Source organism: Dasypus novemcinctus, chromosome 18 (assembly GCF_030445035.2).
Source record: "Dasypus novemcinctus isolate mDasNov1 chromosome 18, mDasNov1.1.hap2, whole genome shotgun sequence".
Lineage (NCBI taxonomy): Eukaryota > Metazoa > Chordata > Mammalia > Cingulata > Dasypodidae > Dasypus > Dasypus novemcinctus.
Window position 1 is genome coordinate 61,127,476 of NC_080690.1, and position 27,171 is coordinate 61,154,646.

General features: G+C 41.6%; 1 protein-coding gene and 1 pseudogene across 1 annotated transcript; one reads left to right on the forward strand and one right to left on the reverse strand.

The window, feature by feature from the left end:
- Positions 1-27,171, reverse strand: LOC101440318 (cytochrome P450 2G1). Its single transcript, XM_058280287.2, is given in 12 exon segments — positions 1-3,338; positions 4,365-4,506; positions 4,621-4,808; positions 22,014-22,155; positions 22,870-22,952; positions 22,955-23,045; positions 23,298-23,327; positions 23,329-23,445; positions 23,447-23,460; positions 24,439-24,588; positions 25,064-25,226; positions 26,619-27,171. Coding segments are annotated over 12 exon segments (1,482 nt in total). The 5' UTR covers positions 26,799-27,171; the 3' UTR covers positions 1-3,156.
- LOC139436918 (Y-box-binding protein 1 pseudogene) lies at positions 12,637-15,158 on the forward strand (annotated as a pseudogene).

The following is a 27,171-nucleotide window of genomic DNA, read 5'->3' on the forward strand; positions in this document are numbered from 1 at the left end:
AAGAGAAAGAAAAACAATTTTATTATTGTGTAAGCATTAAATCAAAATGTGATGCATCACAGGCAATCCATAAACAGACTGCAAAGACAGAGAGTTCTTCCTTTCTAAGTGGCTAATTGTATGTAACCCATTACATATACATTCTCTAGCTCTTTCAGGCATAGACGTACAATTTGAAGGTAGGGGCCATGCTGGAAGTTATGCTGGTCTTTTCCCAGGAAATTGGAAGGTGTCTTCATTGATTACATTACAAAGCGAGACCTTCTTGTGTGATGAGATTTGCAAGAGGCTCCTTCAACCTTTTACATTGTAAGGTACATGCATTTTTACATTGACATGTTTTCTAAAGCAAAGAGAGACAAGAGGGAGGAGGAAGTCTCTTCTTGTAGGTTCCACAGGGAGAATTAAGCCCTTTGTTATTATTTTCATTTTGTGTCTGGTCACAGCTGGGGTACTGGGGCCTGAGCACACTGCCCAACATGAAACACCCCAACAGGCAACCCTGGCTCCAAGAGGCACCTGTTAGGTGGATTGAGGTCTGCCTGGGAGTCTTGGGATCTCCTTGCCCAACCCTGCTTCCTCCTTTCCTTTCAAAGGTATCAAATGGGCATCCTATTATGAAGATGTTCCCTGACCTGTTCTGCTTTGCCCCCTACTATCTTTCATGGACATTTCATACCCCTTCCCACGTCCCAGTGACACACTTGGACTCCTAACCCTATTCAGCCTCTGCTTCCCAGATGTTGTATATGATGGTGTTTACTATTTCTTACCTACCCAGTTTCAAAAGCCCTTTCCAAGTTTGGGTGAATCCCCTATTGTATGACTCTTGATCCGGGGCAAGGCTTTGCCTACCACCACAAGAGAGGAAGGGGCCGTTTGTTCTTCCTTACTACACCCGACCCCTAAAGCGTGAACATGTGACAAGTACTTGGCTAATTGGATGGTCCTGCCTAGAAATTTTAATCCTGAGAAACTGACACAAAGGCACAGACAAATCAGTACTGAGGCAGTAGTGTCGAATGACCAGGCATTGGGGGGAGAGCAGTAGCCCTCTAGCTGGATGGCTCTGGTCTTTACCTTGACTGAGGTCCACCCTGGTACTGTCTCTTATTTTCCTACTCATGTTCTGAGCCTGTTCTGCAGAATTCCCATTGATGGTCTTCTGGTAACCAGAAACCTTTCCTACTTAAAGTAGCCAAAGCATGTTGCTTAAAGATATGAACCCTGACAATTATGGGGGGCTGAGTTTGCCTGGAAAGTTTCGGGTTTGAAAGTGAGGTTCTAGGGAAACGGACTTGGACCAGTGGTTAGGGCCTCCACCTACCACATGGGAGGTCTGCAGTTCAAACCCCGGGCCTTCTTGACCTGTGTGGAGCTGGCCCATGTGCAGTGCTGATGCGCACAAGGAGTGCCGTGCCACGCAGGGGTGTCCCCCGCGTAGGGGAGCCCCATGCGCAAGGAGTGTGCCCCCGAAGGAGAGCCACCCAGCTTGAAAGAACGTGCAGCCTGCCTAAGAATGGCGCCACCCACACGCAGAGCTGACACAAGATGACGCAACAAAAAGAGACACAGATTCCCGTGCCGCTGACAACAGAAGTGGACAAGACGCGGCAAATAGACACAGAGAACAGACAACTGGGGTGGGGGTGGGGGAGTGGAGAGAAATAAATAAAAAATAAAATCTTAAAAAAAAAAAGAAAGTGAGGTTCTAAAGGATGAGTTATTGTCCGAGGAGTCATGCCTCTTTCTCTCCCATCCCATGTACAACCCATCAACACTTGCAGTATTCTCCTGTTTGGCCTTTCTGCCTTTGTTTTCACATACTCCCTTCAAGTCTATTCTTCATACAGCAGCAGAGTGAGAGTGTATCACTGCATGCCACCCTCGGCTCACCAACCCCCACCCCCACCCCACCCCTCCGAGGAGCCACATCTCGCTCTGAGTAAAAGTCAACGTTCTCACCATGGTTGACAAGACCCCATAGGCTCTGGACCTCAGTAACTCCCTGACCTCCTATCGTTAACCCACACGCCCTCCCCTTCCCCTTCCACTCCAGTCATTCCAGCCTTTAAATGGGTTCTTGAATACACAGGCAGGTTTGCTCTGCCAAGAAAAGCCTTCCCAGTTACCCAAATGGCTTTCTTCTCCATCGCTTTGCTGGACCACCTCTTACCATCAATTTATAATTTCAGTCCTGGATTCTCTATCCCATTTCCCTACTTTACTCTTCAAACATACTCTAAGATTTGCTTGTTTATTATGTGTAGTCTTCACTGTCTACCCTCTCACACTAGAATGTAAGCTCCACGAGGGCAGGTTTTTGTTCACTGTATTGTTCACTGATGGATCCCAAATACCTGAAGACTGTGTTGGCACATGTTAGGCATTAGATAAATAATTGTTGGATAAAGGAATGATGAGGGAAGTGTTTCATTAGATAAGCAAATTGATGGTATTTGAAAATGGAATAGTAGAAGCTGGGGACGCTGAACTCTTCTTCAAAACCCAGAGAGGAGAATTTGGAATTGAAAGTGCTGGTGAGAGCAACCAGGAGTCAGATTATTTAGGAGAGATGATGGGAGAGGGGAAGGAGCCTGCAAGATGGGTGAGGCGGGGCTATGACACGGGATGGCCCAACCAATGAGAAATCTCTGGTGGTGGCCGGCAGAAAGAATGATCACTAACAGGGGCGTCAAAAAGATCATTTAAAATAGTTTTCTGTGTCACACACAACCCACAACGAACCTGCTACACTCAACAGCCTTGAATTCCTGGTTGCTTTTTTTTTTTTTTTGTGGAGAAAGATTGCGCCCCACATTTGGGACAATATCAAGGCGGACCCAAAGAAATAAAGAAAGAGGCTAAACAACAAGAATTTGGCAGAGGCAGAAAACCCAGCAGGAGGTGATGATAAGGCGAATCTTCCAGGAGTTTAGAAACCTTGAACAGGGAATTGCTTTCCTATCAAATGAAGAAACTACAGCTCTTGATTTCCAGGGTGATCCTAAGGGACCTCTAGCCCGTGACAGAAGTAATAGCGCCAGTTTCGTAGGGGCTGTGTGAGAATTTGGGGCGATGCGAAGGCTGAGTGTGCTGCGACCCGTAGGCAGGGGGCTGTCTTCCCCGGCTGCCCCCGCCCCCGGAAGAGGGCGCTCAGTGGGCCACGAGGCAGAGCTCGTAGGACGGAGGGACGTTGCCGAAGCCGGACATCCGGAAGGACACGTCGATGTCCGCCGGCGGTACTAGCGAACGCAGGGAGAAGTTCTGAAGCATGAAGGTCAAGAAGATAAAGAGTTCCATGCGAGCCAAGCCCTCGCCCGGGCAGATGCGCTTTCCTGTGGAAGAAGGTGGGGGCAGGGGCGTCACGCGGGCGCGGGATAATGGGGGGTGCGCCGCGTTCTGTTGAGCATCTCAGGGGTGAAGACAGTACCCGCTTACAGGGCTCAGGTATCACAATGCTCAGCGAGAACTGGCACATTGCTGTGGAACCTACTTATTTCTCTTATGCTCTAGCTTCCTAGATGGAATGGTTCTAAAGGATCCGTGAATTTTAAGGTTCTGTTCAGATCGGCTCAGAATGGTATCAAATGCCTGCTAGATGCCGAACATTGGGAGGGGGAGGCTTGGGGAATGAAAGTTTGTGCTTACATAGTGCTTCCGACTTGTCAGGCACGTTTCCAGTGGTTTGGAGAGATGACTCTCCCTTTTCCAAACGGGGAAATTTAAGTCACTTTCTTAGGTTCCACCATTTGTAAGTGATGAAGTGGGGTCCTTTTTTCCTAGCCACTGCCCTGACTGCTTGAGGTGAACATTTAAAATGCCTTTGCTCTAAAATTTTATGCCAGGGATTGGCAAACAGTTTTGGTACAGTCAGTCAGAATGAATGGTTTTTTGATGCTTGAAATAAAATAAAAATAAAACTAATATTTTGTGACATGTAAAAATTAAATGAAATTCACATTTCAATGTGCAGAAATGATTTTTTCGTCACAGTCATGCTCATTCATGCATGTATTGCCCATGGCTACTATTGGACTACAACAGCAGAGGTGAGTCATTGTGGCAGAAAGTGTATAAATGGCAAAACCGAAAATATTTACTATCTGGTCCTTTACAGAAACAGTTTTCTGACCCTCATTTAATGCTATTATTGTCTTAGCTTCCCCCCGCTGCTTATCAGAGTGAATGGTTTTAATATTCCATAATCTGGGGATTTTAGGTTTTTATGACTAAAGTTTCTAGGACATAGCCCTAAACTCCCCGTTCTTACCTGAGCCCCAAATACAGAACAGTAGTGGGAGGATGGATCTAGAATGATCTTGGTGGGAGGCGGGGAAGGGGCCCAAACAATAGAAACCTACCAGAGGAGAAAGGTAAAAAGGCTTCATTCTTCTTGAAACGGCCCTTCTCATCCAGGAAGTGTTGTGGATAGAAGGCATCAGGGTAGCGGAAATATTTAGGATCTTTGAGGACTGTGCTAAGCAGGGGAAACACATCCGTGCCCTGGAATGGAAATGGGGACAATGAAGGAAAATGAAGCATTGAGGTATGGAGATAAAGACCCAGGAGGGGAGAGGGATGGGGTGAGACAGGGCAATAGGGAGGGTGTAGTTCCACCTTGGGCAGAAGGTAGCCTCGGAAAGCAGTGTCCTGGATAACATTGTGGGGGATACCCAGAGGCACGGTGTCTGTAACTCTTTGCATCTCATGGATCACAGCATCTGTGTAGGGCATTTTGACCCGGTCATCTGCACTTGGGATCCGGTGAGGTCCAATGACCTGATTAATCTCTTCATGGATCTTGGCTAGAAGAAGCCAAAAACGACATCAGAGATAGACACAAAGATAGGACAGGAGGTATTTCTGAAAGCCAGCACTGGGCCAGCTATGTGTATCTGCAACAAACTATGAGCTCTGGGCAAGCAGAACATATTTGTTTAGATTACTTCTATATACTTTTTTTTTTAAAGAAAAAGTTGTGGGTTTACAGAACAATCATGCATAAATTACAGGATTCCATATACCACCTTACTGTTAACCCAAGGTTGGTACTCAGTAAATAAAAATTTAAATGGTCACAGCTTGTATCCTTGAATGCAAACTGGGGTATTTGGTCCTTTCCTTGAAAGAACCAAAGAACCACAGAAGGTTGATGAGCAGGAAAGTGATGTAGTCTCAGCTGAGCTTTCATAAACATTTTGGCAGGATGAGAAAGTGGCATGGTAGCTAACTAGGACAAGGTTGAAGCTAATGGGAAGCAATTATGTGATAGTGATTAAAATTACCTTTCGTGGAGTTTCTCCTCTGCCACTTCCTGCATGTGACTGTGGGCAAGGATATTACCATCTGTTTCTTCTTCAAAATGGGTATGATAGTCTAAAAAGCTATAGAGTGGTGAGCATTAAATAAAACCAAGTAGGCAAGTAACTAGGACAGTGACTGGCACATAGAAGGTGCCCAATACATATTTAATGATTTAGATTAATAGAGGAAGAGCTGGGGTCAGCAAGATGGAATAGTACACTTAAAAATCCTATCACCCCCAGAGAACAGCAAGATGGTGGCAGAGTAAGGAGCAGCTAGAGTCAGCTCCTGCTACAGGGCAGTTAGTAAACACCCAGAGCTATCTGGAGCTAGCTGAAGCACCTGTTTAGGGGCTTCAGGAGGCCACAAGAGCATATTGCCACATCCTTGAAGGAAGGGAAGGAGGAGACTGGCCATCTACAGAGAAGACTCTTAAGTAGAGCACTCCATTGCCATGGAGGCCAGTGCCCATCCTCCACTGAGGCACAAGCTTCCTTGGGAGCTATTCTGCAGCTGGAATTGAAAGCTTCACTTCCCAAAAACAGGGAAGGAAGAGATGGTTGGGTACCAACTTCAGCTACTAATGAGTACATTCAGCAGGCTGCAATATAATCCTGAGAACAGCTAAAATTTGAACCTGTCCAAGCCAGAAAGAGATCAGGAGCTGCCATCTTAACTCTGTGCCTGTCATGAGGGTAAGCGGGGCAGACTGAAAATCACAGTGCTCATGGGGACCGACTTCTTTCCATCTAGATCTGATTGCATCTCTAGCCTAAGCCCCAACCCCACCTCCAACTGGGAGGAAGCTGGGGGGACCTGCGCCAGCCTCTCTGGAAACTATCAGCCGAGCCATAGAGGCCAGTGTCTGGCTGCACAAGCTGCCCCAAGAGCTATTTTGTGGCTGGAATTGGAAGCTCCATTTCCCATAAATGGGAGGAGGAGACGGTTGGGTGCTGATTTCAGCTACTCATTAGTAGACTTGGCTGGCTAAGGTATAACTCTAGGAATGGCTGAGGTGTAAATATGTCCCAGTCAGAAAAAGGCAGATGGACGCCATTTTTACTCTGCCCCCAACATGAGAGGAGGCTGGGCTGACCAAAAATCACAGTGATGGTAGGAACTGCTTTCTTTCACCCAGATCTGCCTGCAGCCCTAGGCTAGGCTTCAGCCCCCCCTCTAGCAGGAAGGAGGCTGGCCTGCCCTGTACAAGCCTATCCAGGTAACTGCAGGTACATTTGACTGGCGCAGACTGAATAATTGGAAGTCTACTGGGGCAACTGTGGTCATCTTGGACCTGTACTGCAAAGATTGCTGCCCACACCTGCATCTCCATCCCTGCCCCAGGCAGGGGAGAAAGGGATGTGAAGCTTCACCAGTCTCTCTGGGCAACTACAGTCTAGGTCTGCATGACTTGGATTATGACACCCAGCTGTGGTTCTGTCCCAACCCCTGGCAAAGGAGAAAGTTGGGACAAGCTTTGTTGGTCCCTTGGGCAATGAGGGCAGCTTGAGCTTCCACAGCTTACAGCACCAACTACATCCTTGGCTCCCACTGCACATCAAGCAAGGGAGAAAGGGCAGGAAGCCCTAAACTAAAGAGAAAATCTGCATCCAGAATAAATAGTAAGCCAGATTCCAAGACACCAACAAAAAATTACAACCCACGTCAAGAAACAGGAAGCTATGGCCCAGTTAAAGGAACAAGATAAGCCTCCAGATGACATAAAGGAGTTGAGACAACTAATCATAGATGTTCAAACAAATCTCCTTAATAAATTCAATGAGATGGCTAAAGAGATTAAGTATATTAAGAAGACACTGGATGAGAACAAAGAAGAATCTGAAAGCATACATAGAAAAATAGCAGATCTTATAAGAATGAAAGGTGCAGTAAAGGAAATTTAAAAACATGGAATCATATAATAACAAGCTTGAGGAAGCAGAAGAAAGGATTGGTGAGTTTGAAGAAATGGCCTGTGAAAGTGAACATACAAAAGAACAGATGAAGCAAAGAATGGAAAAAATTGAACAAGTTCTCAGGGAACAAAATGACAGCAAAAGGTGTGCAAACATATGTCGTGGGTGTCCCAGAAGGAGAAGAGAAGAGAAAAGGGGCAGAAGGAATATTTGAAGAAATAGTGGTAGAAAATTTCCCAACCCTATTGCAGAAGCACAGTGTACTGCCATCCAAAAAAATCTGAATAGACCAACTCCAAGACACATACTAATCAGAATGTCAGATGCCAAAGACAAAGAGAGAATTCTGAGAACAGCAAGAGAAAAGCAATGCATAACATATAAGGGATACTCAATACGATTAAGTGCTGATTTCTCACCAGAAACCATGGGGGCAAGAAGACAGTGGTCTGATATATTTAAGATACTACAAGAGAAAAACTTCCAGCCAAGAATCTTATATCTAGCAAGACTGTCTTTCAATAATGAGGGCAAGATTAGAATATTCACAGATAAACTGAAATTGAGGTAACTTCTAAGCAAGAGACCAGATTTTCAGGAAATGCTAAAAGATGTGCTAGAGCCTGAAAAGAAAAGACAGGAAAGTCTAGAAATGAAGAGTATATTGTTAAAAGTAACTAAAAGTGTCAAAAGAGTGGCGAAAATAAAATATGACAGATAAAACTCAAATATTCATGAATAAACTTAACCAACAATGTAAAGCACTTGTATTCAGAAAACTGAAACTCACTGTTAAAAGAAATTTAAAAAGTCCTAAATAACTGGAAGAATATTTCATGCTCATGGATTGGAAGACTAAATATCATTAAGATGTCAATTCTACTCAAATTGATATACAGATTCACTGCAATCCTGATAAAAATTCCACCAGCATTTTTAAAATTAAAAACATGATTATCAAATTTATTTGGAAGGATAAGTGGTCCTGAATAGCCAGAAACATCATAAAAAGGAAAAGTGAACCTCATCGCCAGACTTTAAATCATATTACCTAGCTATGAGTAAAAACAGCATGGTACTAGCATAAAGACAGACTCATAGACCAATGGAACCAAATTGATGGCTCAGAAACAGACCCTCACAGGTATGGGCAAGTGATTTTTTACTAGCCTGTCGAACCCACACAGCTCAGGCAGAGCAGTACATTCAACAAATGGTGCTGAAAGAAATGGATATCCATAGCTGAAAGAAGGAAAGAGGACCCCTGTCTTGTATTTATCCAAAAATTAACTCAAAATGGATCAAAAACCTAAAAATAAAAGCAATAACCATAGAACTTCTAGAAGAAATTGTAGGAAAATATCTTCAAGACCTAGTGGTAGGTGGTGGATTCTTAAAGGAAATAAGAGAAGGACTGAGATGGACTACTGATATTTAATGTATGTAGAAGTTTTCATTAGCTTTACTGTATAAGTGTGGAAACGTACAGAGTGGATTGTAACATATAGTGAGTAACAACTAGTTTATAAATGGGGATGTGGCTGAAAATGGTAGTCTAGGTATGTAAATGCCAATTGACAGAATGCTAGAGAATAATCTAGGAACCGAATAACACAGTAAACCAGGAGGTGGATGAGAATTGTGGTCAATGGCACAGATGCAAGAGTGTCTTTTGTGAGCTAGAGCAAATGTACATCACTACTGCAGGGTGTTGGGAATGTGGAGAAGCATGGGAAAAATACAGTTGGTGTGACCTATGGACTGTGGTTAGCAGTAATAATATAATATTCTTGCATCTATGCCAAAGATGTACTGTGTTGATAATGGGGCAGTATGGAATGTGAGACAAATGTACACTGTGGATGTGGTAACAATCAGATGGTATTATCTTATCTGTAAAAAATGTTCCACCACAGTGTGGTGTGTTGATGGAGGGTTGATGTTTGGGAATTCTGTACATGTGCATGATTGTTTTATAAGTTTACAACTTCTGTCATAAAAAATATATTTAAAAAATAATAATAGGTTGGGTAGGGGGGAAAACACACCAAATGTAAGATAAGGACTATAATTAGTAGTAAGATTTTGACAATATTCTTTCATAATTTGTAACAAATGTCTCACAACAATGCAAGGTGTTGGTGGAGTGTTGATGTATGGGACCCCTGTATGATGTTATGCTTGTTTGCTTTTTAAGTTCATAACTTTTACTATACACTTAATTGTTTATGTATGCTCATATATAAATGATATAAAGATAATAATAATAGGGTGGGTTGGGGGAAAATACTTCAGTTAGTAGTAATAGTTTAACAATACTCTTTAATCTTTACTTAAAAAGGTTTAACAAGAATACAAGGTATTGGTGGTAGGGTGAGTTATAGGAGTCCTGTATAATGTTATATATGTTCGTTTTGTAAGTTCATAACTATTACTATACACTTATTGTTTATGTATGTTTATGTATGAGTAATATACTTCAATAAATTCATTTTTAAAAAATCCTATCACCCCACAGAGACATTGAAAAGCAAGCAGAAATTATAGAACCAACTTTCTCAGAACTCTGGAAAACAAAATCAAAGGTTTACAGCAACCAAAGAAATGCTAAATCAATAAAAAGGCCAATTTAAAAAGGTATGACAGTCTCATGGCACTTTTACTAGTCCTTGCCCAACCCCTTCTCCCAGCTTGGTGACAGTCTGTAAAAAGGAAACCCACATTCCTAGAGTGGATCCCTTGTTCAGAAGGGAGGAGCGCATACCTTATTCTCAAGTCAGTGTGTATGTATGTCTGTTCCAGTCCACTTTGTGACTACATGAAGACCTGAAGGAAGGTGCTAGCCTATCCCAGAACTCACTCATGGAAGAGAAGCAGCAGACATGGCCTTGAAAACAACTGGGGCAAAAGATTATGATTTAGGCTTGCAATAGAGAACCTGGGGCCCAACAAGAAAGGCTGTGGAGAATTTCTTTGGGAAAGTGGGGCATTCAGGAGCACCCATATATATTAGGGAATTTAGAAAGCCTTGTGCATGCCCAGAGAAAGATACATGCTCAGAAAATCTGTGAGGAGAACCTAAACTTTCACTTTAGGTTGATCTCTAGGCTTAGTGCAAGCCTGACTATGTGCTGAAAAATATCTCCAGTGCAGAGCCAAACTTCAAAAACTGGGAGAAGTTGTTTGTTCTATTAGTTTCTTAGCTTCTGGAATTCAAAGAAATCTCTGTCATAACACTAGCTGAATACAAGCTAAAGAAACAGAGACTTGAGTGACTACACATGAGAAGGAATTCAGTCTTCAAACTTGTCACTGAACAATAGACTACTAGTGTTGAACAATCACAGAACAAAACAAAACAGGGAAATGGATATGACTCAACCAATTGGGCTCCTGCCTACCATATGGGAGGTCCAGGGTTCAATGCCCAAGACCTCCTGGTGAGGGCAAGATGGCACATGTACAGTGCCGGCCCATGTGGGAATGTGGCCCCATGCAGGAGTGCTGCCCTGTGTGGGAATGCTGCCCCACACAGGAGTGCCACCTGATGCAGAGAGCTGGCACAGCAAGATGATGCAATAAGAGACACAGGAGAGAAAATAAGAAGATGTAGCAGAACAGCAAGCTGAGGTGGTGCAAGAGAGTAATCACCTCTCTCCCATTCCAGAAGGTCCCAGAATTGGTTCTGGAGCCACCTAAATGAGAATACAAGCGGACATGGAAGAACACACAGTGAATAGACACAAAGAGCAGACAACGGGGAGAATGGGGTGAGAGGGTAGGGGGAAATAAAAATAAATCCTTAAAGAACAAAAGAAAACAAGAACAGCAAATCGTGGGAAAGGAAAGAATCTGATTTCTATGCTTACCATATTATTATATTCAAATGTACAGATTTCAACAACAATAACAAAAATCACACAATATACAAAGAAACAGGATCAGATGGTCGATTAAAAAAAAAAAATAAAGTGACAAAAATCATCCTTATGGTAGCCCAAACATTGAAATTATTAAAGACATTAAGTCAGTTGTCCTGAATATGAACTAAAGGAAAACATGGACAAAGAACTAAAGGAGGGAAGCGGATTTGACTCAACTGATAGAGCACCTGCCTACCACATAGGAGGTCCAGGGTTCAAACCCAGGGCCTCCTGACCCATGTGGTGAGCTAGCCCATGCACAGTGCTGATGCATACAAGGAGTGCCATGCCATGCAAGGGTGTCTCCCACCATAGGGGAGCCCCACGTGCAAGGAGTGCACCCCATAAGGAGAGCTGCCCAGCACGAAAAAAGTGCAGCCTGCGCAGGAGTGGCACTGCATACACAGAGAGCTGATGCAGCAAGATGACACAACAAAAAAGAGACACAGTTTCCCAGTGCTGCTGACAAGAATACAAGTGGACACAAAAGAACACACACAGCAAATGGACACAGAGAACAGACAACTGGGGGGTGGGAGCTGGGAAGGGGAGAGAAATAAAAAATAAATAAATCTAAAAAAAAGAACTAAAGGAATACAGGAAAATGATATAGTAACAAAATAAGAATTTAAATAATGAGATAGAAATTATAAAAAGTAACCAAACAGAAAGTCAGGAGCAGAAAAACTACAATAAATGAGAAAAAATCTCACTACAGGAGTTGAATAACTGATTGAATGGCAATAGAAAAAAATCAGGGAACTTGAAGATAAGACATTTGAAATTATCCAGACCAAGAAACAGAAAGAAAAAATATTGAAGAAAACTGGAAAGAGCCTAAAGCAGGACACCATCAAACATGCCAACATAGGCATTATAGTAGTCCCAAAGGACAAGAGAGAAAGAAAGAGGCAGAAAGAACATTTGAAGACACAATGGTTGAAAAATTTCCAAATCTGATGAAATATATCAATATAATCACCCAAAAAGTTCAACATACTCAAAACAGAATAAACTGAAAGATATCTACACCAAGATATATTATAATCTGTAACAGTTTGATATAGTTATGAATTCCAAAAATAGATATTGAATTATGTTTGTAATCTTGTCTATTACTAGGCATGATTGAGTTATGATTAGGGCTTTCATTTGGCCACGTCATTAGGGCAGATAAAAGGCATGGCAAAGGACAGAGTTGGAGTTTTTGATGCGAGGGTTTCTGATGTTGGCGTTTTGATGTAGGAGTTTGATGCTGAAGTCTTAAGCTGGAGCCCCAGGGAAAGAGACAGAGCCGTTCACCTGATATTCTACAGCTGACCTTGTGGAGAGAGGCAAAGCCTAGAGAACCTCATAGTCTACAGCTGATCTTGTGGAGGAAACAGAGGAGCCCAGAGGAACCCAGGAAACCTGAACCCTCAGCAATGTCAGCAGCCATCTTGCTCCAACATGTGGAAATAGACTTTGGTGAGGGAAGTAACTTATGGATTATGGCCGGTAACTGTAAGCTCCTATAAATATCCTTTGTAATGCCCAGCAGATTTCTGGTTTTTTGCATCAGCCCCCTTTGGCTGACTAATACAGAATTAAACAGCTAGACATAGAAACTTGAAAACCCCAAGAGAGAAGCAACTCTTCACATACAGGGAGTCCTCAATAACATTAAACCAATTTCTCATCATAAGCTTTTGATGTCAGAAAGTACTAGGATGATGCAAAGTACTGAAAGAAAAAACTGTCAACCAACAAATATATATCCAGCAAAACTGCCCTTCAAATATTAAGGAGCAATTAAGATATTCCCAGATAATCAAAAGCTGAGGTAGTTCATTACCACTAAACCTGCACTATAGTAATGCTAAAAGGAGCCCTTCAGGTTGGAAAGGAAAAAACACTAGACAGTAATCAAAACCTTATAAAGAAATAAAGATTCTGGTAAAGGTAATAACATGGATAAATATAAATGCTAGAAGTATTGTTCTTTTGGATCATAACTCCACTTTTTATTTCTTAAATGATTCAAAATATGTGGGTGCATCAATGTTTAAAAACAGTCATATGCTATTTGGTATGCAATTTATAAGATGTAATTTGTGACAAAAAATTAAAAAGTAGGATGGAGAGAGAGGCAGAGGAATATGTTTTATGTACATGATTCAAGTTAAGTTGGGTTCAATTCAAACTAGATTATCATAGATTTAGAATGTTAAATTGTAATCCCCGTAGTAACCACACAAAAAATCTAAAAAGTGTACACAAAAGGACATGAAAAGGCATTCAAAATGGCTCACTATAAAAGATCAACTAAACACAAAAGTAGTAATGGAGGAAATCAGGAACAAAAAAGGTGGTATAAATCATAGAAAAACAAATAGCAAAGTGGCAGTATTAAGTTCTGCCTTTTCAGTAATTACTTTAAATGTTAATAGATTTAACTCCCTAAATCAAAAGGCAGAGATTGGTAGAATGTATAAAAAGAATAAGTGCTCCATCAATATGCTGTTCAAAGGAGACTCAACTTAAACCCATACCCAAATCACTCAAAAGTGAAAGAATGGAAAAAACATTCCATGCAAATAGTAACCAAAAGAGAGCTAATATCAGACAAAATATTTTAAGTTAAGAGACAAAGGAAAACATTATAGAGTTCATAAAAAAAGATATAACACTTATAAACATGGACCTAACAACAGAGTTCCAAAATGCTTGAAGCAAACATTAAAGGGATTAAAAAGAGACATAGACAGTTCTACATGGTTGGAGACAACAACAATCCATTTTCAATAATGGATAGAGCATGAGAGAGAAGATCAAAAAAGAAATAGAGGGCTTGAATGATACTATAAACCAACTAGACCTAAAAGACATATATAGCAGAATGCACATTCTTTAGTACTCATGGGTCATTCTCCAGGATAGGCCACATGTTATGAGTCATAAAGTCTCAATAAATTTAAAAATAGAAGCCCCACTGCCTCCACCAGCTCGAGTCACCTTCATGGGAACCATTAACAGTGACGCCGAGACCCTGCAGCTGCCTGTCACCCTGCCCTTAGTGCTGTGGACACCAAACCTGGCACCATGGGCAGCAGCACAGGAAGCGGTGGCCCAGTTGGCCTCCCATTGGTGGCACCTGCCAACAGGGACCAAAATGTTCAGGTTCATCACAATGAATGTTTTGGGAACAGTAAAATAATTCAATGTAAGAAATGGATATAGTTTCATCAAAAGGAATGACACCAAGGAAGATGTGTTTGTACACCAGACTGCCATAAAGGTGAGTAAGCCCAGGAAGTACCTTCACAGTACAGGAGATGGAGAGGCTGTGGAGCTTTATGTTACTGAAGGTGTAAAGGGGGCAGAAGCAAATGTCACAGGCCCTGGTGGAGTTCCAGTGCACAGCAGTAAATATGCAGCAGTCCATACCCATGATAGATGTTCTCCATGTTGTAGGGGTCCTCCACGCAATTACCAGCAAAATTACAGAATAGTAGGAGTGGGGAAAAGAATGAAGGATCAAAGAGTGCTCCAGAAGGCCAGGCCCAACAAGACTGGTCCTGTTGCAGGAGACAATTCCCACCTTACTACATGCAGAATCCTTATGGGCATCAACCACAGTATTCCAACCCTCTTGTGGAAGGAGAAGTGATGGAGGGTGCTGACAACCAGGGTGCAGGATAACAAAGAAGCCAGTAAGACAAAATATGTATCAGCGTTACAGACCACGAATCCTCAGGGGCCCTCCTTGCTAAAAACAGCCTAGAGAGGATGGCAATAAAGATGATAAGAAAAATCAAGGACATGAGACCCAAGGTCAGCAGCTTCTTCCATGTCACCACCACAATTTCAGTTATCAATGCAGGTACCCAGAAAACCCTAAACCACAAGACGGCAAAGAGACAAAGGCAACTGTCCTCCCCTCTGAGAATTCATCCACTCCTGAGGCTGAGCAGAGCAGGACTGAGTAAATGCCTACTTACCATCTCTACCATCCTTGAGTTTCATCATCTAACAGGCAGAAATGAGTATGAAATCCCAACAATAAGAAATGAACAAAAGATTGGAGCCAAAGACCTTAAATGCTTCCTTTTTGCTCATTGACCAGATAACTAGAACTATCTGCATTATCTAGGCAGCATGGGGATTTTATTATTTTTATCTGAAGACATCTCTTTTTGGTAATGACAAACATGTTTTTTAAAAAGCCTGATGTTTCTCAAAACACCTTAAAGGTTTTTAAAGCCTTTCATATTTGGTCAAGAAACTCGTTTTAATTTGTGATAAAAGTTTATACTTGATGTTTTCAAAAAAGTCAACAAACTACAAGGACCTGCTAATAAAATTCTTAAATAATAAAAAAAGAAAAAATATCTGAAATCAATAACCTAACTTCATATCTTGAGGAATGAGAAAAAGAAAGGCAAACTAAACCCAAAGTTAACATAAGGAAGGAAATAAAAAATTACAACACAGATAAATAAAATAGAGAATAAGAAAGTAATAATATCAATGAAACAATAGTTGGTTCTTTGAAAAGATTGATAAAATTAACAAACCTTTAGCCAGACTGACAAAAGAAGAGATAAGATATAAATAAGGAAAATCAGAAATGGAAGTAGAGACATTATTACTGACCTTACAAAAATGAAATGGACTATAAAAAATACTATGAACAATCACACTACAGCAAATTAGATAATTTAGATGAAACGGCAAGCTACTAAAAATACACAAATTACCTACATTGGTTGAAAAAGAAATAGAAGACCTCAACAGACCAATAACAAGTAGAGATTGAATCAGTAATAAAAAACTTCCCAATACCCTGGCACCGAGGGATCACTACCACATACCAGCTGAAGAAGCAACTAGAAAATGACCTTGAATTAAAGATTCAATGCGGAACAGCAGAATATACCTGTCTACATATAATAACATGACTTCGGGAAGCGGTTTGACCTAATGTAAGGGGGAAATGGAAAGGAGAAATGAGATTATAAGGCTGTGAGTCTCTAAAAAAGAGTCTGGAGGTTGTCAGAAGGAATACCCCTATGTACAACTGAACAGAGTCTAAGAGACAGATAAGGTAGATACAACCCCAGGTATTGGTTCTTTTGAGGGATAAAGAGACCCACGGGTTCTATGGTCATGGCAGAAGGGGTTCACTGCCATGACAGATGGCCCTTCTTTGGAGCTGGTGTTTCTGCGTGATGGAAATGGACTCAGAGGGGATCTCTTTTCACAAGACTTGCATGCTACTTTATTGGAATTGTAGTTGGTGCTGAGTTTAAGATATATGTAGGGGATTTGAATCTCTGGACTGATAATATGACACCCAGGCCCAGAGCCTCAACAGACTTCAGCTCCTACACTTTGACTTATTGGACTTACTCCACTCAGCTAACATGGAGTTGAAGAAGGTCAACCACCACAGCATGGAGCCTAGAGTGTCTACAACTAGAAGCGGGAAGAGTGCATCCAGTACCCATGTGGAATCTAAGCCCTCACTTGACATAGGTGTGCAATGGACACAACCAATCCAATGTCCACAGAGGAAATGTGAAATGGGTGTGGGAACGGTAGCCATGGGGGCTGCTGGGTGTGGGGAACGGGAGGAAGAGATGAGATGTGGAGGCGTTTTCTGGACGTGGAGTTGTCCTGGATAGTGCTTCACGGACAATTACGGGACACTGTAGATCCCCCCAGGGCCCACTGGATGGAACGTGAGAGAGTCTGGGCTATGATGTGGACCATTGACTATGGGGTGCAGTGATGCTCAGAGATGAACTTACCAGGTGCAATGGATGTATCACGATGATGGGAGAGAGTGTTGCTGTGGGGGGAGTGGGGGGCGGGGGCGGTGGGGTTGAATGGGACCTCATATATATTTTTTAATGTAATTAAAAAATAATAATAATAAATAAATATTAAAAAAAAAAACAACAAAAAAAAACTTCCCAATAAAGAAAAACCCAGGACCAGATGGCTATACTGTTGATATCTAACAAATATTCAAAGATCAATTCTTCTCAAAATCTTCAAAAAAATTGAAGAGGGAATACTTCCTGACTCATTCTGTGATACCAGCATTACCCTGATACCAAAGCCAGATAAAGATGTCACAAGAAAATAAAATTACACAATATACCTTATGAATATAGAAACAAGCAAATTACAAGTAAAACAAATCCAACAACATACTAAAATTACACCAAGTGGAATTTATTCCACAAATGCAAAGTTTGTTCAACATAAAAATCAATTAGGGAAGTGGACTTGGCCCAGTGGTTAGGGCATCCATCTACCACATGGGAGGTCCACGGTTCAAACCCCGGGCCTCCTTGACCCGTGTGGAGCTGGCCCATGCGCAGCGCTGATATGCGCAAGGAGTGCCCTGCCACACAGGGGTGTCCCTGCATAGGGAAGCCCCACATGCAAGGAGTGCGCCCCGTAAGGAGAGCTGCCCAGCACGAAAGAAAGTGCAGCCTGCCCAGGAATGGCGCCGCACACGCCGAGAGCTGACACAGCAAGATGATGCAACAAAAAGAAACCCAGATTCCCATGCCACTGACAACACAGAAGCAGACAAAGAAGAACACACAGCAAATAGACACAGAGAACAGACAACTGGGGCGGGGGGGGGGGGAAGGGTAGAGAAATAAATAAATCTTAAAAAAAATAAATTAATGTAGTACACCAAATTAATAGAGTGAAGGAAGAAAAACTGCATTTGAAATTGATACAGAAAAGACATTTGACAAAATCCAGCACCCTTGCTTGATAAAAACACTCAGGAAATGAGGAATAGAAGAGAAGTCCTCAACACAATAAATAATTATATAAAACCACAGCTAACATCATATTTAATGGTAAAAGAATGAAAGCTTCGCCCCTAAGATCAGGAGCAAGACAAGCATGCCTGCTTTTATGTCTGGTATCCAACATTGTACCAGAAGCTCTCACCGGAGCAAGCAAAAGAAATAAAAGGCAGGGAAGCAGATTTGGCTCAATGGATAGAGCGTCCACCTACCACACAGGAGGTCCAGGGTTCAAACTCAGGGCATCCTGACCTGTGTGGTAAGCTGGCCCATGTGCAGTGCTGATGCACACAAGGAGTGCCTTGCCATGCAGGGGTGTCCCCTATGTAGGGGAGTCCCATGCACAAGGAGTGTGCCCCTCAAGGAGAGCCGCCCTGCATGAAAAAAGTGCAGCCTGCCCAGGAGTGGCACCGCATACACAGAGAGCTGACGCAGCAAGATTATGCAACAAAAAGAGACACAGATTCCTGGTGCTACTGACAAGAATGCAAACAGACAAAGAACACAGCGAATGGATACAGAGAGCACACAGCGGGGGTGGGGGTGGGAAGGGAAGAGAAATAAATAAAAAAATAAATCTTTAACAACAACAACAGAAAGAAATAAAAGACTTCCAAATTGGGAAGAAGAAAGTAAAGATTTCTCTATCAACAGAAGAATAATCCACAATAAAGCTATGATACTTAATAGATAAATTCAGCAAAGTTGTAGGGTACAAGATCAACACACAAAAATCAGTTGTTTCTATTCAGCAGCAATGAAGAATTGGAAAAGGAAATAAGAAAAGGAAACAAATTCAGTAGCATATGAATTTAACCAAGTGAGTGAAGCACTTGTGTACTAAAAACTACAAAACATTCCTGGGAAGAAATTAAAGAAGTACATGAATGGAAAGACATTCTGAGTTCATGAACGGGAAGAAAACATTGTTAAAATTTCAATACTACCTAAAGCTATCTAAGATCAGCAGAATCCCTATCAAATTCCAGCACCCTTTTCTTTACAGAAATAGAAAGGCCGATTCTCTGATTCATATGGAATTGCAAGGGGTCCCAAATAACCAAAGCCATCTTGAAAAAGAAAAACAAAGTTACAGGTCTCACACCCACTGATTTCAAAATGTACAAAGCAATAGTAATTTTTAAAAATGTGATACTGGCATAAGGATAGAGATATAGATCAATGTAATAGAATCACGAGTTCAGAAATGAACCTACACATTAATGCTCAATTGATTTTTGGCAAGGGCTCTGTGGCAGTTTGATATTATTGATGAATTCCAAAAAGAAATATTGGATTATGATTGTAAACTGGTCTTTTCCTCTGGGCATTGAAATTATATTGGATTCAGAGGTTTACTTGATTAAGTCGGTGGGGATTCAAAGATAAAAGGCATGGCCAAGGACAGAGTTGGGGGCTTTAAATGTTGGAGTTTTGATGTTGGAGTTTAATGCTGAAGCTGGAGCCCCAGGGAGAGAGACAGCTGTTCGCCTGATAGTCAACAGCTGACCTTATGGAGAAAGGCAAAGCCTAGAGAGCCTCATAATCTACAGCTGACCTTGTGGAGAAAACAGAGGTGCTGAGCCCAGAGGAACCCAGGAAGGCTGAACCCTCACAGACATCAGCAGCCACCTTGCTCCGACACATGAAAATAGACTGGTGAGGGAAGTAACTTATGCTTTATGGCCTGGTATCTGTAAGCCCCTACCCCAAATAAATACCCTTTATAAAAACCAGCCAATTTCTGGTATTTTGCATCAGCACCCCTTTGACTGACTAATACATGTACCAAATATATTTATGGGGAAAGAACAGGCTTTTCAACAAATGTTGCTGGGAAAACTGAATTTGCACATTGAAAAGCATGAAGTTTGAACCCTACATCATACCATATATAAAAATTAACACAAAATGGACCAATGGCATAAATATAAAGAGCTAAAACTGTCTGGAAAAAACAGAGAGAAAAATTTCATGACCTTGAATTTGGCAATGGATTGTTAGCTATGACACTGAAAGTATGATCAGCAAAAGAAAACATAGATAAATTGGACTTCATCAGTTTTGAAACTTTGTGCTTCAAAGTGCATGACCAAGATAACGAAAAAACAGCCCTACATAATGGGAGAAAATAGTTGCAAATCATATGTCTGTTTGGAAATTAATATCCAGAATATGTAAAAATTTCTATAAGTCAACAAAAAATAAGACAATCCAATTTAAAAATGGGCAAAGTACATTAATAAACATTTCTCCAAAGAAAATACACAAATAACCAATGAGAAAATGTAAAGATGCTCAACATCATTATCCATTATTTAAATAAAAATAAAAACACAGTGAAATACCACTTCACTCCTAGTTGGATGACTATTATTTTAAAAACTGAAAATAACAAGCTGGCCAGGATGTGGAGAAATTAGAACTCTCTTGCCTTGCTTGTGGGAATGTAAATGATAAGCCAGTGTCTAAAACAGTTTTATCATTCCTCAAAAAAGTCAAACATAGAATTACCATGTGGTCTGGCAATTCCATTCCTGGGTATATATCCCAAAGAATTGAAAACAAGGACTCAGACAGATACTTGTACATCAATGTTCCTAACAGCATTATTCACATTAGCTAAAAGTAAAAACAACCCAAGTGTGCATCAACAGATGAATGGACTTTTTAAAATTATATATGGGAAGCGGATGTGGCTCAACTGATAGGGCCTCCGCCTACCGTATGGGAGGACCCAGGTTCACTCCCTGGGGCCTCCTGGTGAAAAAAAAAAAGAGAAAGTGTGCCTGTGTGGTGAGCCAGTGCCCACATAGAGAGCCAAGTGCCCACGTGGTAAGCCAGGTGCCTGCATGGCAAGCCAAGTGCCCATGCAAGTGCCTGTGTGGTGAGCTGAGTGCCCATGCAGTGAACTGAGTGCCTGTGTGGCGAGCCAGTGCCCCCGCAGAGAGCTAGTGCCCGCATGGCAAGACAAGTGCTTGTGTAGCAAAGCTGAATGCCTGCGCAAGTGAATCATGCAACAAGATGATGGCAACAAAAGAGAGACAAAGGGGAGAGTCCAGATGAAGCACAGCAGGACCAGGAGCTGAGGTGGAGCAGTTGACAGGGAACCTCTCTCCACATCAGAGGGCCCCAGGATTGAATCCCAGTGAATCCTAGAAGAGAAAGATGAGAAGAGAAGACGAAAAGAGAAATAGATATAGAAGATCATATAGTGAATGAACACAACAGCAAAAACAGCAGGGTGGGGGAAGAGGAGGGGAAGAAAAAATATAAAGAAAAATAAATGAAAAAAAGACTTTAAAAAATTGTGACATACAGGTAAAATGGAATATTATTCCACTATAGAAAGGAATAAGTTTTGATACATGCTATGTCATGGATGAACCTTGAAAATATTATTGTAAGTGAAATAAGCCAGACACAAAAGGACAACTACTGTATGATTCCACTTATATGACATACCTAGATTAAGAAAATTCATACAGACAGAAAGTAGATTAGAGGTTACCAGGGACTGGGAGGAGGGAAAATGGGAAGTATTGCTCAATGGATACAGAGTTTCTACTTGGAGTAATGACAGGTTTTGGTAATGGATGGTGGTATGGTAGCACAACTTTGTTAACGTAATTAATTCCACTTAACTGTATGATTAAAAATGATTAAAATGCCAGATTTGATTATATATATATAACCACAAAATTTTTTTTTTAAAAAGAACTAGGACAATGGATGTGAGGTAGAAGTTAGAGTGGACACTGGTTACTCTCATCTGTTATCAGGACAAATCCTTTAGCTTTTTTTTAAACTGCCCTTTTGAGGGGTTTTTCTTAAGCAAGATAATGAGTTATTCATCCTTGGAGTTACCCAGACAGACAAGATTACCACATAATTTCTACTTGATTCAGTCACCAAGTAGAGGATTGAATGAAATAGCCTCCCAGCGCTGCGATTCTGAGATTCTGTCTTCATTATGTGCTGAGCTCATAGGAAGCATCATATGTTTAAGAATGGAGGGCACCACGGGGGCAGACTGGGCTGACCCTCACCTTCCACCTCAGGATGCTTCATCAGCAGCAGCAGTCCATAGCGGAGGGTGTTGCTCACTGTCTCCGTGCCAGCAAAGAAGAGGTTGAGAGAGGTGAGGACCAAGTTCTTGAGGTTGAATTCCGTGTCGGGGTTATTTTTATCCTGGAAGTAAGGCAGAGAGTAAACAGAATCACCCTTTTCTGTCTCTATCTTCTTACTTCCTCCCTGCGTTCAGAGAAGGACTTTGGGAAAGACAATACCTGTGTAGACTAAGTATGTGCCTGGACAGAGAAAACTGTAAGAACCTTGATCCACAGGCAGGAAAGTTCTGGCTTCGTTAGAGAAACAGCAAGGAGGCCAGTGTGATTTTCAGTGGAGTGAGCAAAAGGGAGGATGAGGGAGAAGAGAGTAGAGAAGCTTCGTAAGAACAAAAGTTCTAGGCCAGTAAATATAAAGTGCTAAACTCCCAAGTGGTAATGTCCTGTGAAATGAAAATATAAATTTCTAAATGTCTAAAATGTAAGCGTCTACATATAAGCTTCTACACTTTGAAATATCTAAAACTTTAAACTACTAAGTTTCTCAAATTCCAAGACTCTAATGTTATCATTCCGCTTTCCAGCAGATTGAAGTCCAGCATACATGATGAAAAAAGTATAAGATTTTAAGTTTCTGTGATTCTAAAATGTTTAGATTCATAGATTTATTCTAAAGTCGTGAGAGTTTATACTTTAGGAGTTTCTATATTTTATCCCTAGGTGTAAGTAAACTATGTGAAACAATACTTGCTCTTCTGTCCTCAGCATGTTTACAGATGATTAGGCACCTGGGATTGAGGTGATGAGAGAACAGGACTGGGGGAAAGGGTGATGAAACCTGATGCATCTTGATGAGGAAGCAGTCAATGAAATCCCGAGGATTTTGGGGGTCAAAAGATGCTTCATTGATCTTGACTCTGAGGCAATGAAGTCCTTGAGCTCTTCTATCAGGTAGTAAATGCGATTGTGTCTTCCTGGCAAATACTGCATGACTTTGGAGTACATGTCGTAGAGCTGCAAGGAACAGGACATGGGGATCTGTCAGCAATAGGCACCGGTGCCCAGTGTGTGCTGAATCTGGAGTCAGACGGCTGGCACAAAGTCCAGCACTGCCTGTGAGACGGCACAAGTCCCTTTTCTGCTTGGAGACTCGGACATATTGGTTCTTGCCTCCAGGGTTGTGTGGAGGAAAAGGTGAGGCATAGGAAGTGACTTAGGTAACTGAGGCTTGGGGAAGGGTGGGCAGAGAGGTGGCTGGTGGGGCACCTGCATCCAAGGTGTGCTCATCTCGATGAAAACTCTCACTTATCAGTTTCAGCATCTTTAGGAACTCTTTATCCTCATAGTCAAAGCGGCTTCCGAAGACAATAGAACTGATGACATTGGACAAGGAGCGACTCAGGAAGACCGTAGGGATCAATGGGAGCACCTGGTAATGGGAATTTTCTATATTGAGGCAATGATTAGGAACATGGGGTATGGAATCACTCAATCCTGGATATGACTCCTAGCTTGATTGCCAATGTGAGTTACTTCATTTTTGTGCTTTGAGCCTAGATACCCCATCTGCAGACTGGCTTAGTAACCACTTCATTGGTTTATGAAGATTTGATATGATTATGCATTGCAAATGGTTTGCATATGCCTAGTACATAGTGAGCTCTCAACATGGGCTGGTGGGGCTTATTATTATTTTTTATTATTTACATGTGTTTGTGGAGAAATTCAGAGATTTGGTAAGGGAGCACTGGTAAGGGACAGACACAGAAAAGTATGCCTAGATTGTGAATCTATTTGAACTGCTAAGAAAATCCAGGTCTCATTTGCCCCATCTGTAAAATAGGACACTTGGGCATATACTCAACATATGTACAATTTTTCAAATGATTTATCTAGGGTACATGGACATTTAAAGTGCCTCATGTAGACTCTATTGAGTATCCGGGGAGCTCAGGTGTGGAACTTTTGATTTGGAGAAAATTTTATGTCTATCTTCTATTCATATCTATACATCTCAGACTCTGTCTTTTCTTTCTAGACTCCCAGTGGTTCCTGACCTTTATTTTGGGGTCATACTTTCATTATATTAAAAAACAAAAAACAAAAAACAAAGGGATCCTGTCTCCAGAAAAGAGAAGAAACTCACATATGGCCAGGTCTGCACACAATTGCAGGGGCTCATAGATTCCCTAAGATACATTGAGATTCAAGTTCTCTAAACAAGGGGGATGTCTTTCATGTAAACTCTTTAACATGGAGCTTGGCTGAAAATCTCTCTGAGTCCTAAATCAATCTTTCCTCATGTGCTCCCTCTCCAGTGCTTCCTCCTACAAGGTTCCTCTCTTGGAGACTGGGCTCTCTATAACCACCCAGTCCCCTTGTAGACACCTTTTGTAGCCCCTCTTACCCTTGGTCTTTCGAAATTCTTCCAGTAGGAAGCCTGCCTCCTCCTGGATCCGCATCTCGATGCTCCGCTTTCCCATCCCAAAGTCCCGAAGGACGGTCAGGGAGAAGCGGCGGAGAATCTTCCATCGTTCGCCATTGGACATTGCCATACCTGCCGGGAACTTGGTGTCAGGCTTCTGCGTCCCCTTCCCTTCTTGTGCCCAAAAATGTGCTAACCAGGAGCAGGGAGATTATGAAAGCTCAAGACCCTGCTCTCAGGAACCCCTTACTGACTTCGCAGGGGGTAGGGAAGACTAAGCTTCCCTCCTTACAGGACTCACACAAAACAGTCCAGGACTGAAATGAAGGGAAAGGGACTCAAACTAGGAAGGAATGGGGCAGATCATGAGAGCTTCTCAGAAGACGGAGATATGGAACTGGACACACAATTTGATGGATGCAAAGGAAGGTGGCAGGAGGGATGGCTAAACTACCTCTGCTTCCTCATTTCCAAAGTTAGTGTAACAGTATAGTGGTAGTTCCCTTGTGGAGTCAGTGCAATAATGCATGTAGTGTACTTAAAAGAATGTGGGGCCTAGGAAATGTATTATAAACATTTTTGTTATAATTAGTTATGTTTTACCTACCATAACCTTGGAAATTTCGGTCTATGGAAGCCATTTCTCCCCGGCCACTGAACTCATCTGCTCTGTCTACCAGGGCCTCCTTCACTGCTTCATGTCCACATAAAACAACTACTGGCCGTGGTCCCATGTACACGGTGAATACTGGACCATATTTCTCGCGGAGCTAGGAGTGGAGGAAAACAGTAGAGGAGGCTAGTTGGTGCAACATATATAGACCAATCAAGGATTTTAGGGGGTTTCAAAGAGAAACAGATGAGGGAAGAAAGAATTAAGGATAAGCCTGAGGTTAGAAGTACTACTAAGAAGAGGGGCACAGCAGCCTTGGCAAATCCCACCCAACCCCCCAGCAAGATTAGATAAATCCCAAGGTCTGTGCATCTCTCTCTGAAATGCTAAGTTTCTAGAATCATAAGATTTCATTATAATGAGCCTCAGAATTCTAAGAAAACCTACGTTCAGCTATGGTTGTGTTTAAGAATTTAAGATCATGTTGGCGGGAATGTAAAATAGCGTAGCCTGTTGTGGAAGATAGTTTGGCAATTCCTCAAAAAGTTAAGTGTATATCACCATCTGACCTGGCAATCCTATTTCTAGATATAGACCCAAAAGAACTGAAAGCAGGGACTTGAACAGATACTTGCACACCAATTTTCAGAGCAGCATTATTCTCAGTTGCCAGAAGACGGAAGCAACCCAAGTGCTAATCAGCTGATGAACAGATAAACAGAATACAGTCTATACATACAATGGAATGCTATTTAGCTGTAAAAAAGAATGAAATTCTGATACATTTGACAACACGGATGACCCTAGAAGACACCAGATTGAGTGAAATAAGCCAGACACAAAAGGACAAATATTGTATGATCTCACTGTCACAAAATAATTAGAATAAGCAACTTCATAGAGTCAGAAACTAGAATATAGGCTACCAGGGGCCAGGGGAGTGACTAGGAAGTTAATGCTTAAATTGCTGAGTTTCTATTCAGGTTAATGGAAAAGTTTTGGTAGTCTATGGTAACACAGCTCTGTGAATTTAATTAACAGCACTGAATTTGAATGTGGTTAAAAGATGAAATTTTAAGTTGTATATGTTACTAAAATAAAAATTTTAAAAAGCACAGAGCTATACAACACAAATAGGGAATCTTAAAATAAACCATGGACTATAGTTAATAATACAATTATAATTATAATAATATTCTTTCATCAATAGTAACATGTACCACACTAATGTAGGTGTTAATAATAGGGGATATATGGAAACTCGGTATTTTCTGCATGATTTTTCTGTAAATCCACAGCTTCTCTAATCGAAAAGAAAAGAGTCTAAGGCAATGTGATTTCAAAGTCCTGAGATTATTAGCATCTAAATTTCCAATGTGCTACATTAAGTCTATGTTTCCAAAATTATAAGATTCTGAAATTACTGAATTCTGGTTCAGAAATCCGATTCTCCGATAGTCTGTGTTTTCTGAATTCTTAAGTTTCTCAGTGTATCTGGCTATAGCATTAGGTGCTTCCAGCCTTGCACGAGGGAGGTAGAAACACTCACCTTCAGCAAAGACTGAAAAGTGGCATTAGTGCGGACTTGCAGCAGGTTCCCCAAGAAAGGCAGCGGTGTGGGACCTGGGGGCAGCTTTCCCCTCTTGTTAGTCTGTTTCCAGGCAATGAGGATGAGCAGACAAGACAGGCAGAATACAAGAAAGATGGTGGAGGCTCCTCCCAGCATCATGATTGCAAGAAGCTATATCCAGGGCCACAGATTCTGGCTAAATAGTTTTTGGGAGATCAATTATACAGAAATACGAACACCTTGAGATTTTAACTTTCTGGGCACTGAATGCCAACAGTGAAAATCTTGCTTTGTCTAGGGGTGGTTATATAACCTATAATCTTCCATCTGAAAAAAGGAGGATTGTACTCACCTAAGGAAATCCACTGGGATTATTCCCCTCTCATCATATTTCCAGTCCCCCAGGTCTTCTTTTCTTGCTCAACCCCTGGTTTCAACATCTCTTGGTGGAGCATGGGAAGCAGTGGAACATCATTTTTTGTTTGTTTGTTTTGGTTTTTTATTTATTTCTCTCCCCTTCCCCGTTCCCCCC